Source organism: Acomys russatus, chromosome 27, assembly GCF_903995435.1.
Source record: "Acomys russatus chromosome 27, mAcoRus1.1, whole genome shotgun sequence".
Classification (NCBI taxonomy): Eukaryota; Metazoa; Chordata; class Mammalia; order Rodentia; family Muridae; genus Acomys; species Acomys russatus.
The window spans coordinates 19,498,037-19,512,145 of NC_067163.1; the positions used below are offsets into that span (position 1 = coordinate 19,498,037).

At 41.1% G+C, this 14,109-nt stretch overlaps 1 protein-coding gene across 6 annotated transcripts in view; it reads right to left on the reverse strand.

Moving 5' to 3' along the window:
- Unc5d (unc-5 netrin receptor D) overlaps positions 1-14,109 on the reverse strand; it is a 540,796-nt gene that overhangs the window by 217,679 nt on the left and 309,008 nt on the right. For all 6 annotated transcript variants that reach the window (XM_051169515.1, XM_051169516.1, XM_051169514.1 and 3 more), the window contains exon 3: positions 6,270-6,413. In XM_051169515.1, coding sequence (XP_051025472.1) covers positions 6,270-6,413 — 144 coding nt within the window. The remainder of the gene's footprint in view (positions 1-6,269; positions 6,414-14,109) is intronic.

The window sequence follows — 14,109 nt, forward strand, 5'->3', positions numbered from 1 at the left end:
CTAGATGATTTTAAGCAGTTTACAACAGAGGCTAAGACTCTCATATCCTTCAAGGATACCCAAAATTAATTTAAGGTTATAGAAAATGACTGGCCTTTGGAAGAAAAGTATATTATTGGTCTTTCTTAACTTTGGGGGAACATTCTGTCATGGAAATTAAGGTTTCAGACTTTTGTGCAGTTTACACAAGGTATTTAAGATTGGTTTCCACAATGCAGGCATATGTGGACAGAGCGTATTGGACCAGAGCAGGCAGGGTAAGCAGCTAAGGCCACATATGCAAGACAAAGGTCAACAAGGCTGTAATGCCTCATCCCTTCATTTCCCTTTTGACCTGTTTTTACCACAGTGCTGATGATTAGCAGGCAGCTCCACACAGGAGAAGCCAGACACGATTCTTCCATGTTCTTATTAGCGATACACTCACAAGGAAGCCAGACAGCTGGGCAGCATCGTGATAAACAATGAACAGGTGTCCTTTCATGAAGAGGAGTCAGGCTTTGCACGGATGGCATCGCTATTCAGAAAGATATCCACAACAAATGGGACATATAGGGTCTGCATGAGACTCAGAAGTCAAAAGAAAAAAAAAATGAAGGTAACAATGGTGGAACCTTGAGGCTGTCTATAATAAAAAAAAAGAAATGAATTCACAAAAGACTTCAAAATAAGTTTGATTATAGATATCTGGAAAACAGTCCTAATAAATGCTGTGGGAACACAGAGACGGCACTTGGAGTTGTGGAATTTGGAAAATGGGGATCCTACAGACTAGGCTTGTCGGTGTCCAAGTTGGTCTATGAGACTGGTGAGGCGAGCAGGGTTAAGGGACTGGTTAAGCTGGGGTCTGTGAATGTGGCTCAAGTACAACAGTCCTGCTATAAAGGCATAAGGTAAGAAGAAAGAGTCGGAGACAGGGAGAGGGGAGATGGAGCTATGTGTATGCCCATGGCAGAGTAACGAAAGGAGGCAAAGCAAAGGCAGGAAAACAAGCTCCAGACCTCTGACCTGAAACATTGACATCCAAGCATCTAAGACACTGGTTCTCAACCTTCCTAATACTGCGACCCTTTAATGGGGCTCCTCATATGGTGACCCCCAACCATAAAATTATTTTCCTTGCTAATTTATAAATGCAATTTTGCTATTTTCCTATTGTTGTTAATTGTAATGTAAATATCTGTGTTTTCTGATGGTCTTACGTGACCCATGTGAAAGGGTCGGTCGACTCCCCTTCAAAGGGATCACGACCCATAGGTTAAGAAAACTGATCTAAAACGTACCAGTGACTCAAGTGAAGCACAGCACATCTGTGAGGATGTCATGGGGAAAAACAGGCATGGAAGGTTACATATAAAAATGGTAAAGTGTGTGAACATTTATTTATCCCTATATTTAATTTTGCAAGCAGGACACAGAGGCACTGGCAGGGTTCCGAATATATAATCACTTATTTAAGGCAGGAAGCTGAGATGCACAATGGAGACAGCTTAATGCCTTTCCCCCGTCGATTTTCAAAAAGAAACCACCCCCAAAAGCAAAGAAAAATAATCCTGTTTTCACTACAGCATGTAAGTATAGAGCACCCTGTGGCAGTAAATGAGATTTTTCTAATTTTTCATTCATCCTTGGCACAATCACATAGATATTTTAGAAGCATCTGAAATAAACATCATATTTACATTTTGTTTAGCATGTACCAATTTATGGGTGTTTTTTTTTTTAAATCAACAAAATAGTGGATTCCCACTGTGTATTCTTCCAAGTGACCAACTTGCTACAACAAGCTCAATAACAAGATAGGAATACTTCTGTATTTCTCAGTCCCAAATTAGGAGAAGTACCCAAATGTCAAGGAGGGTATTCTTGACCAAGGATTTAATGTTACAGGCACAACACCTCATAAGCAGATGAAGGAGCTGAAGAAAAACAGGGAATAAAGGAGCGCGCTAAGCTGCCAAATGTTCACCCATGAAAATAAACAACTACGAATAATTGAGTATTCCTGGTTTTGACAACGGTCCAGCAGCAGATGCCATAGCGTGCTGTCTCCTCCAGCCCAAATGAACCAGACGGATGAGGGAGGGCCTGTGGGAGTTGTTCCCTACAGACAGACTTTTGCCAGCTTGGTGAGGGTCAATGTAGGCTGCCTTTATTTATTTTTACCTTTCTAAACTCAGTTTGGTAACTAGGTCTCAGCTATTCCCAGCCCCCGGGAGTTGATGGCCAGCCAACTCCTCCCTGTTATAATAGAGTGCTTACAGGGACTCAGTTAAGGTGGATGACACAAATGCGTACACACTAGAACTTGGCCACGAGGAGGTTCACAACTGACTCGTAAATGAAAAGGGAAAGCAACTTCCACGTTTCTCAAGAAAACGCTCGAATGCACATAAAAGTTTCCATGATCTCAGGTGTCTACCTAACAGAAGGCAACTCACAGGGTGTGGCAGTAAGAATACCCAAGGCTACCCCTGCTTCGCTAACAGCTAGGTAGCTGTCCCCATCAGTCATGTTATCTACCTTTTTGCAACAAGTTGAATAAAGAGGCCACATGACATGCTAAACGGAGTAAATAAAAACTCCTCAAATAGTGGTTCATACATTCTCACGACTTGTTACGGGAAGGAAGGTTCTACACAAGCTAGCGGCACTCACATCCAGGAGTCTCATTAGAAATTCTCAGAGACCTTATGCTAGGCTTCCTGAATCACCTGGACTGGCTCGCCAGTATAATATGAGAACCACGTTAGTTGCTGATTGGCATGATGGTGCATGCTGAAGTTTTGGAAATAATGGTCTTGGGCAAGATATCCCAATGGTATCTGCTCACTGACTCAGAATCCTTAGCAATATGTGCAGTTGCCTGGGCCTTCTCCCACAGCCATATCCAGACTATCTACCAGAGGAGACAACACTTTGCATCTGAAACTTTTACCCCCAAGGGAGGCCACTTTGAGGATGAGCCATAAAATTCAAGAGAAGAATTTTTCTTACTGTTGCTTCCTTTAAAAACTGAGCAACCTCCAGACAGCAGCATACAGAGAGTCTCCTGGTGTTGGTAGAGATTAGCAACCGTGATCCTATCAAGATGCTCCTGTCATTAGGTCCATCAGCTCAACGTCCCAGTTGCCTTGGAGCTTTTGCCCAGTGCACTTTAAAATTTGTTAAATCCTTAATGGCTCCTTGGCTCGATCCAGGAAGCATAAGGAGATCAGGTGTTGAAACAGAACAGTTCACTGAGTACTACAAAGATGACAGTAAATTGTAAAGTCCCTTCAGATGATGGTCCTCATGTTCATAAGCTGCATGTATCTATCAATGATTATTTAGTACTCTGAGATGCCTCTGTTACTTAAAAAACAATCTTGGAAAGAGGGAAGGTGGTAACAATTATATCTAATTTGCCTATTTGTTCACTGAAAATGAAGATTATCCTCACTGCAATGTGCTATTTGCTAGGAAGCACTTATACGCAGAAGTCAGAACTCTTCTCTCTTACTCTAATAAAATAGGAAAATTATTTTAAAAGTGTTTTTCCTGAAAGTGAATAAAACATCCAAGTAAGATCCTGAAGGCACCCCCACATACACTTCTGATGCCATTACACTAGTTAAATTTCAATTTACATGTTAATGCACATTGGTCCCCAAGTCAAATGCAATATTTAATGACAAATCATGTCTTGGCTTGCATAAATAATTTTAAATAAATTAAAGAGCCTCTAACTTGCTACATGGGAAGAAATTAAAAAATATGTTGCCAACTCTATTCGAGAACACATTAAGTGAATTGTATAAAATGCGCTATGACGATATTCTGATATTTTTTCTTGACAAAATTATTTTGTATACAAATGAGCTTATCATATGAAAAGGACAAATGATTTATTTTGCATCTTTAGAGAGGATAACAAGACTGTTATCTCAGTGTTGTACAAAGGTCAAATGATTAAAAGGAAAAGTGATATAATGAGAAATGCCTATTCCATTATAGATAGTTTCTCATCTCTTCTTTCATTGTGATTGGAAGAGAAGCCCAGGAATGGCTAACCTAGGACACTCAGTTAATGTCAGCTAAGCTCAGCTCATGTAATAGTGGTGGAGGGGACCAGACATACCACAAGGCATCTGGTGATAGCTGGAGAGTGCTCACTGAGAGCTTGTTTAAATAACTTGTATTCATGAATATCAGTAGTGCTCAGAACATCTCCATGACATAGGTATTGATTCATATATGGAGATATTAAGAGCAAGGAAAATGAGCTATGGTGTCCACTGGTGCACAACCAAGATGACGCAGGACAGAAATGGCAATGGAGCAGAGATGCAGAGTCTAGGCTCTTCTCTCCTGTCCCAAAATATATGCGAACTGGCAGACTGTAGGAGTGGAGCTGTGTGTCAGAAAGGCAAGGCTAACAGATGTGACAACCTCGGAAGGGCAACGTACAATGTGTACAGTCGAGGTGATGGAACATTAGAACAGGTGGGTTTAAACCATTCTTTGATGAAATCTGTAAACCAAGACATGAGGTTCGAACAGGCACACGGCACTCAGGAATTAAATGAACAGGAATGGAGACAGAAGACATCAGAGGTGGGCACAGACCAGGGAAACTATTTATAAGAGTTTGAAGAGTAGGTGACACCGACCTTGGAGAAAGAAAGTGAGATGAGGAGGAAAACAAGGAAACTCAGAAGAAAGAAACTGAGTGAGCTAGTGTTGAAATCTTCTATGGTGTTTCCTCCACTCAGTTGAGGCTGAGGACCACAGATATATACCCTAACTTGACTAGGGCTGAGTGTTCTGCATGGCTTGAGTGAGGCCACAGAGGGAACACAGAATTGGAATTATTACGGGACAAATGAATGCAAACATATTTCCTCTCTTGGTTGACCTGCTACTTTAAAGTCATGATATATTGGTTGGCTAATTTTAGTTAACTAAATAACGAATGGAAAAATATCTCTCCCAAGGCTCTCACACTGAGTATGGCTTATGAGGTGACCTCTTTTTCCTGGTCTATGTGGACCCACATGGCATCCAGGAGAGGCCTCCCAAGTTGCCAGTATTGTGAAGGTGAGAGGCATATTTTAAGAGGAGGATTTCATTTCCAAGGAAACATAAATGTCGTTGCCTATAGCAATTCACTCCTAGTCTTAATCCCTAAGCCATCAACATCTGCTATGAAGAATTCCTTCAGTCCTCAGATAAATCCCTCTTGTCCCATATTCTTTATGGCACTCTCAATGGGCAGTATTTGAATAAAACAACAATAATCGTCTCTGCCCTGCCCCTCCCAGTTTCCTTCCATAGCATTATTTCTTTCTTTATAACAGTCCTACTCATAAAAAGGAGGAGTCCAAGGATCTACAGAGCTGGGATAATGGGAACGGGTGGGATAAAGACACTCACAGAAGGAGGAGTTTATATATTACAAATCATGTTTAGATTATAGAGACATCAATGCTGAAATAGGATAGAGAGATTTTGGACTCCCCAGAAAAGCCATTTTCTTTCTTTCTTCTTTCCTCATTCTTTTACAACTATGCATTTTTTTTTTTTTTAAGTTATACTTGGGTCAAACAAATGCAGTTTAAAAACCTATTTCCATGTTTTAAGATTCACAGAGAAGAGACTTAACAGTAGGCTATAAAAATCCCTTAATGTTTTTAATGGCTTATTTTTGCAGACTGGCTGCAAAGTAGAATAAACAGCCACTGCTCAGCTTCCCCTCATGGGTGCATCCTTGAACTTCATCACTGACGGGGGGAAGCAGAGTGCATTTGTGTGGGCTTCTTATTCTCTGGAACATATTTTCCTGGTACTGTTAAGACATTTGAGTTCTGAGAATTCAGGTAGGATCTCTTAGGCAAACTGACTTGCTGATTGACCTCTGGAGAATATGATCAAAGGCTTTTGTTTTGTTTTGTTTTTTTCTAGACAGGGTTTCTCTGTGTAGCCTTGGCTGCCCTGGACTCACTTTGGAGACCAGGCTGGCCTCAAACTCATAGAGATCCTCCTGCCTCTGCCTGCTAGAGTGCTAGGATTACAGGCGTGCACCACCATGCCAGGTTATGATTAAACATTTTAAATGAGATTTTAAAGAACTGAACTTATTGGTGAAGGAAAAGTTCATCTTGATATCCTCTCATCTGCCTTCTACAGAAGCCCAGGACGTTTCCGATGGCCTCGTCGACTATATTTAACTTTTGTCTACAGTTCCAAGACACGAGGTCATCCCAAAGGTCATCCCCAAAGGTACTTACAGGCTATGCGCACAGAAGCCTTCCTGCTCTTGGAAGTCCCCAGGTGGCTCCATGCCACACATTGGCACCAGTAGTCCTCTGGCCCATGGAAGTCCTCCACCTGTTGCCGGGTGACATTGATAAACACTTCCCGGACCTTCAGGCCTGATGGGGAACACAGAGAACATTAGGTGAGGCCACTGTATTTCTCAATCACAGAGTTAAGGCTAGCCAAACCTTTTTCTTTTTAATTAAACAATTCTGTTTTTAATCAAGGCAAGGTTTTAATTACCGAGACAGTAATATATTACTGCTAATTAAATTCCACTAGCTGAGTGGGCTGTAAAGTGTGCACACCGAGTATTATCAACCAACGCAGTGCCATGCAATAGAATAGCATTCCTATTACACAGACCTGGTGCTCTTAGTCATTGTACAAGATGCACTGTGAAGAATATGTACCTAAGGTAATGTGTAGACGCCAATTGTGTCCACATACTAAGCTCAGAGACACGGTGTCAAGTTGTTCTTAGAGTAGCTACAGGGTTCTGTAGCCAAGGAAGTGTTGCTGTGACAGTATGGCTTGAAAGAAAAGAATAATAGCGTATGCATGAGAGATGGTATAAACAAAGGCTGAGAACAAAAAAAGCCTATGGGATTCAAAGCAAATGGGCGGGGCATGCAGGAGTCAGAGAAGCTGATCTGAGTCACACAACCCTGACAGGACCAAGGAAAATTCTCAGAGTAGTGGTGGAACAAGTGGATGGGACAGGGACAAACATCAAAAACAAACAAACATGACTTGACATCTGAGCTGGGGTAAAGCTGAAGACTTTGACCTTTCAATGAGATTGTGATGAATTTGCATTTTCCTTCTAATCACTAGAAATGTGCTCGGTACTTCTGAGCGGGGAGTGCAAACACCTTCATTCTTCTGACCGAGGACCACAGCAGTCCTTCTTTGGGAATGCTGGCTAACCTTCATGTAGTGCCAGGGATGAAAGGGGACAATTCTTCATAGACAATTACCTAATGACAAACAGGATGGCAGTCTCCGTAGTCCTCATGACCACAGACACTGCCTGACATTGGCTTAGTCGGAGCTTGAGTATGAAAGCCCAGTACCACAGTGAGTGCTAGAACTCTTCACTCACTGAATGTGCACATCACTCAAAGATGGGCTATGCTCCTCTATCCACATGATGTAGACAAAAAAATCCCATGGCTTGAAAAAGAAGAGTCATCTGTCTACATCCCCGGTTTATAGATGGAGGATCCTGTGGTGGTTGTCATCCCCTGCTTATGTCTTACAAACTAATACTCTGGCTTCTCACAATGAAATATGCCTATTGCTGTGCTCAATTTCTTGCTCTGGACTATGGAAATACGACTAACGTGTGAAAGAACTGAAGAAAAATTAAGTGCCTAATTTGGCTTTTCCCCTTTAAATTCAAAGAGAATTTAGGCGGCAGAAAAATTTGCCATGTATGATTGTATCCTGCTTTGTTGTGTTTGGTTGCCGTCTCTTGTAGTCTGCTCTTTTCTGAGGGAAATGAGAGTGGGGATGGGTCTGGGAAGGAGAGGAGGTGATGGAGATCTGGGAGGAGTAAAGGGAGGGGAAATTGGTCAGGATGTATTATTTGAGAGAAGAATCTATTTTCAACCTTTTTAAAAAAGGAAAGGAGCAAAAAAGCAACTGGGGGTGGGTGGGGACCACTACGATCAGAATGAGCCAAAAGCTCTGCACAGAAAAAAGTAGAAAAGCCACACAGAACTAATATATGATCCAGCTCTACCACTTTTGGGTATATATCCAAAGGAATTAAACTCAGCGTGCAATGGAGATGGCTGTACATGCATGTTCCCATGTGGCTCTACTCACAATAGCGGCCATGAAATTAGCTTATGGAACCACCAGCAGATGAACAGATAAAGAACATGTGCTATATATTCACAATGGATTATTATCCTGCCATTAAGAACAAGAGTATTCTATTTATTTACAAGATAACAGGTGGCAGCATATGATAAGCTTGAAAGATAAAAAATGTGGTCCAGCCCCTTTTCCATTCTCATTCTGTCTTGTGAGTGTATTAAATCCATCTCAGAATGGCTCAGAGGGGTCACATTTCCGAGTCCCATCTAGGATCGAGGGGAACAGCCTTGTCATGAATTCAACATCAGGACGGCTCAGTGACTGTTCCATTTCCGATGCTCTTAAAGGGGTTACAAAGCAAAGCCAACACAAATCAAGCGCTCCTGTACACAATGTAGTCCCCTAATCAGCATTATCAAGGTGGCAGGTCACAAATGACATGGCCACACCTGCAAATGTACATTAATTGTCTCGATGAGGCCTCTTTCAGACGTGAGATTTTTGGTTGGTCAGATCATCCCTTCTAAAAGAATCCTTAAAACATCATGATTTCTTTATATCTCTCTTGTTTTACTCAGCATGATAAAATAATGCTTCTTTAATAAGGTATTTTTCTGAAAAAGTATTATATTTTTATCAAATCTATAGTTCATTTGTGATACACACACACACACACACATTTACATATACAGGCAGTAAGTGTGCACATATGTGGATCTACATCCACACTTGGGGAATATCTAAGCAAAGCCTCCCTATTTAAGGTAACGGCCATCTCCACTGTAGCTCACCCATCTGTGTGGCAAGCAGACGCAGCTATCTACTTTTCTATCTCCAGAGCTGGCAGCTAACTTGACTGTAGGAAATGTTCTAGTGGTACAACGTTCCAGACTAATAAAAGATGCTATCTCACAAGGAGAGAAGCGTTGTGCCCGGTAACTTGAGTGACTCCACTAAGCATGGAAAAGCCCAACCCTTTAAGATACTGTGCAAATTACAACCATCAGCCTTTGCTCTGGAGTAGAGTGAAGCCGAATACAAAAATATAACTATGGTACTGGTATGCTAATAAGCTTTCTAGGCTCTGGGATGGTTTAGTTGTGGATAGACTAATGCTGGCAGCGGATGAATAATCACTCTGCATGTTCTAAACATAACAGAGCAGCAGAGAACTTCATCATTTGTCAGCTTTATTTGTTTAAATGAGAAAAATGCTGACAGCAGTTACTGCTGTAATCCCCTTATTTATCGGATAGAAAACACTAGTTACTTTTAGCAGGTCTAATCCTGTCAGGAGACGAAAAGTTCGAGAATTTTCAAACTAACTGAAGGTATATTCAAGGCACAGAATGTACAAGCAAAGAGGGAGGGGAAAAATGGCAAAGAGAAAAGAATTAAAATGACGTATATCTGGCAAGTTTTAAAGAAAAGGGCCACAGAGTCTTACTGTAAGATCCTAACTTGGTGTTTCGGACATAAAGAATGCCAGGGTAGTATTTAACATTCAGAGCCATGCCAACGACAGCCTGGTGCCTACTAACAGCTGTCCTCCTGCCTTTTATCTCCAGCTCATTATCACACTCAGCAAAGCCCAGCACTAGCATCCTGCAGTGGTTATTGTTGCAGCCAGTTCTCGGATGCACCTGCTGACTGGCGCTTGGGGAGGGATCCCACACAGTTCCCACGCATTCCCCATCCCTACAGCTTCCCTTCACTCACTTGAAGTTCTCTAGAGCAGGATGCTCAGCTTATTACACAGAATAAGCCCATCCCCTAAGAAAGCTAGAATCCTTCTTTATGTTTTGCACTTTGCAAATCCCATGGAAATGGCAGTTGCCTAGCGACCTTGGGTTGCAGGGCATTGCTTTCTTATGGAAAACTCTGGACCTGTTTCCATGTTTGTCTGTTTGTCTGTTTGTTTTTAAGTCACATTCCAATATTCTATTCTTTATTTTCCAGTTGGAAATGTTTCATAATTATATGGGGACTAACTAAGTTAATGATTATTTAGCTTTGGGAAAAAAAAAAAAACCAAAGGCCCATAACAATGTGATTCCATGAGTAACAAGGCCTTGTTTAGTTATTAGAGGGAGAGGAGGAAGCCAATGCTTTATTAGAACCATTCATGAGCTTTCTCTACTGACCATCAAACTCCCAGAGGACTCAGATCTTCAGACAGCCAGCTGTTGCTCTGGGGAGGCCTCACCTTCCCCTACCTGCTGAGCAGTCAGTAATTCACCCATTCTCCTGAGGAATCGCATTCATCATGGACATAAGGCAATATTTCCTAATTATTTCTTATGGGCTCAAAATTAGAGTCTTAAAAATGTGCATAAGCAATAGAAAGCTTTCCTATATTTTGAATATTCATTTATCATGTTTAATTGGTATAACAGTACTGTGGCCTTTACTTTTACTAATGTTATATTATTTCAAGGTTTTTAAAAATAATTTTGTCTTAAGCACCACAATATAATAAACAAATCAAAGATGTCATAAGGTTGTGAAAGATACTGATTTGAAAAACTAATGTACAGAGTGGCTCATCCATGCCTACCTTCATGATAAGTGCCAAAAGCATCATGACAAGCAAGCTATAAAGTTTGTTGTCATCAGTGTGATACCAAGTGCAAGGTGACCATACCTACCAATTCAGTGTGTCATCTCCTATGATGGCAGAACTTCAGAATATTATAAGATCACACAAAAGGGCTTATCACCCCTGGAGGAAGGTTGAGGGCATGGGTACCATTCTCCCTCAGTTTGGAAGGCTCCAAGGATACTCATAGTGACCCTCGCTTGTGTGGCATGGCTCTATTGCCCACTAAGAATGCATAGACCCCATGTAATTGAAATTACAAATCTCTGGAAGAATTGTCATTAAAATGTAATCCCACATAGTGGGTGAGTTTAGCTGTCATCAGACCAGCATGCTACTGAAAATAGTAAATTAAATATAGATAATTAAAAGGTGGAACCATATTTCATTTTACTGGCAGATGACTAATTAAGGCTAAATGTCTTTTGCCTCCTTGTCCTAGCAACAAGATTAAAATATATTCTGACAAAAAAGAAAAAAAAATCCTCATCCTTTGAATGTGTATGCTCACTCTGCTTAATGAATGCTCTTTAGTTTCCCGGGAATAACAAGCACTTCACGCATTCTGCAGAAGTACCACAAGTTCAGACTTAAGTACAGAAGCGAAGAATACACCCAAGTTCTCCAGTTGCTTCCACACCAGAGATTAGAATTAATCAGCTCAGAGGTGTCTGGCAGAGGCAAGCAAATTAACTTGAGAGTGTTGTCTGATAATAGCAAGAAGGGGAAACTTCAGAGACAGAAATGGACGTGGCGGGGTCACTTAGAGGACACCTTCTCATACACGACTCACTTCTATGACATTTTACATTGGCACAGATAGCATCATGATTTTCAGTACCGTACCTCAGTCAATGATTTTTCTCTTCCTATAGCTACGGAAACCACACATCTGTAGCCTAAATTCATAACGTGTGTTATTTGACATGTTTTAGCTATATGGATATGGCATGAATGGATCACATGCACATAATACAATATTGTTCAGTGAAGTCAGATAATGAACGAATTAATATTTTAACTTTTGGACTTATTAAAGTATTGTGGTAAATGTTTGAATCATCAGGCGCTTGCTACATCTTTGAAAGGCTTTAAAATGTCCAATTTCTATAATTTTTAAGGCGAATCTTGACAGACCACTTGCTGTTTATCAAGTACTGTGCTCAATAAATCATATGTAATAAGTTTTATAACCTACAAGGCTATAGTGGTAGATGCATTTATTATTCCATTTTGACACCAGGAGAAGCCTGAAAGGAAGCTACGAGGCTCTCAGTCTAATGGCGATGCTTGTTAATAGGGAGCTACACTCCAAACACATCTGTTATCTTTACTCATCTTCCTGACCATAAGGAGATCTTCAATGCTGTGCTTCTTTTTGTCTGAGATCTGTATAGCTCAAACTTCAAACCGGAAGGCATACAAATTAATGTTCTGTGAACAGAAAAGACTGAAGAAGTATCAAAAAAAAAAAAAATCACTGCTCAAGAATTTAGGATCTGCAGGAAGGCAGAGAGAAAAGAGGGTTACAAAGTCCAGAGCACTATCATCGGCTACAGAGCAAGCTCCATGCCAGGAGAGTGAGACGCTGACCTGCGAGGTGTTTGGCCAGTGTCAGGAAGTAAGGGCCTGCTTCCAGCGCTGTTGAAGAAGGATCAAATGAATATGGTGTCCAAACTTTTTTGTTGTTGTAGGAAAGGCTAAATTGGACACTAGAGACATGTCCTTCAGGGTCTCCTATGTGTTATGGAGGGAGTTCATAATGACTGTCTGCAAACCTTTTAAGAGAGCGTCAGTGTTCTAGAAGAAGAAGAAGTGATGAACAAGATGGACTGCAGAGTGGTGAGTAAGGGCATTCCTATAAAAGTGAGCTCCAAATGCGCAGATGCCGGGGGAAGATGCCAGAGATTGAGTATTTCTGTATTCTGTGCGCTAAAACGTATGTTTCCCTAAGGTACCTTGGTTGTCCATGAATCAACTGGAGGAAACTGCACATTGATAGTTTTCCTGGAAGATACTGTATTCAAATCCTCATCACCAGCGCAGTGAAGTTCTGAGATACAAACTCAGAGATTTAATACACTTTTATTTCTACTCTGCTGCCTTTCCTCAACACAATCCATTAGCCTTTTATCCCAAGAGAGAGGCTCCAGTTGTGCAAAAAGGGGGAAAAAAACCATAGAGTGGAATGCCTGGCATGATATCCTTTAAAAAGAAAAAAAAATGTTGGTCAAGTTTAGACTTTTCCCAGACACAGACCGGTTCAAGTTCAATGCTTCTTGGGCCAAATAAATTAAGAAATCACAGACATTATTAAAAAACAACCACAATAACACACCTCTAGGATATTACTGAGTGATAATAAAGTGCCTTAGATTATTGCTAACAGAAGTTTTCCACAAGCAACAGAAACTTTACTGTGAAGATGTGTGGGGCTTATTGTTCAGGGTGTTGTCGTGCTGTGTGGCCTGTGTGCCCCTGTTACATTAAGGCTCTTAATTCCTGTTTTATTGAATGCACCACCAATTTCACAGGGGTGTGATTCCAGGGTTGGGATTGCTCCACCATTGGATGGTTCCAGATGTTTACAGAAGCAAAACACAAGGAAGAAGAGTCCCATATTTCCAAATGAAATGAAGCAGAACAAATGAGAGATGGTCCCTTGGCTCGTGCAGAGAACTGAGAGTGAACATTACTAAGAGGTATAGCCATGTCTGTGAAAACACAGTAACTCATGTCAAATAAAGTGTACTTTTTGCAGGAAAGGACTCTAGCTCAGGGTTTTCCAAGCTAAATTGCATGAAAACACACAATCCTTTTTCTTCTTATTTGAACGGTTAGATGACGGGTCCAAATTACCAGAAAGACCAAAGGCAGTTTGCTGCTTTTAACAGCTGAAGGGACTTAGTGCTTCCAATTCAGAAACACAAAAGATTTGCTGTCTACTCTCAGATCCTATGCATTCTCACCACACCCATGAAGAACTAAGGCCCATATGTCAGAAAAAAAGGCGTATCAACTCAAATAGTTCAGAAATAGGAAATGTGTCCAAAGAAAGGTCAAGAGTGACTCCCTACAAGTCCCCCCCTCTTACAGTACTTCTGGTCAAATGGAGTCTCCCATCCTTGGCCCCTTCGGTGCCATTCAGTCCTACTGGGCTGTAAGGAATTATTTTACAGATTCTATCCAAATCCATTAAATCTCTTTTTTGGTTCAATATTTATTTATTTTTCCGTTTAAAAAATTAATTTATTCAGATTACATCTCAATTGTTAGCCCCTCACTTGTATCCTCCCGTTCCTTCCTCCCTCCCTCTTTCACCCTATTCCCATCCCCTAGGTCTGGGACAGAAGGGGACCTCCTCTCCCACCATATGGTCACAGCGT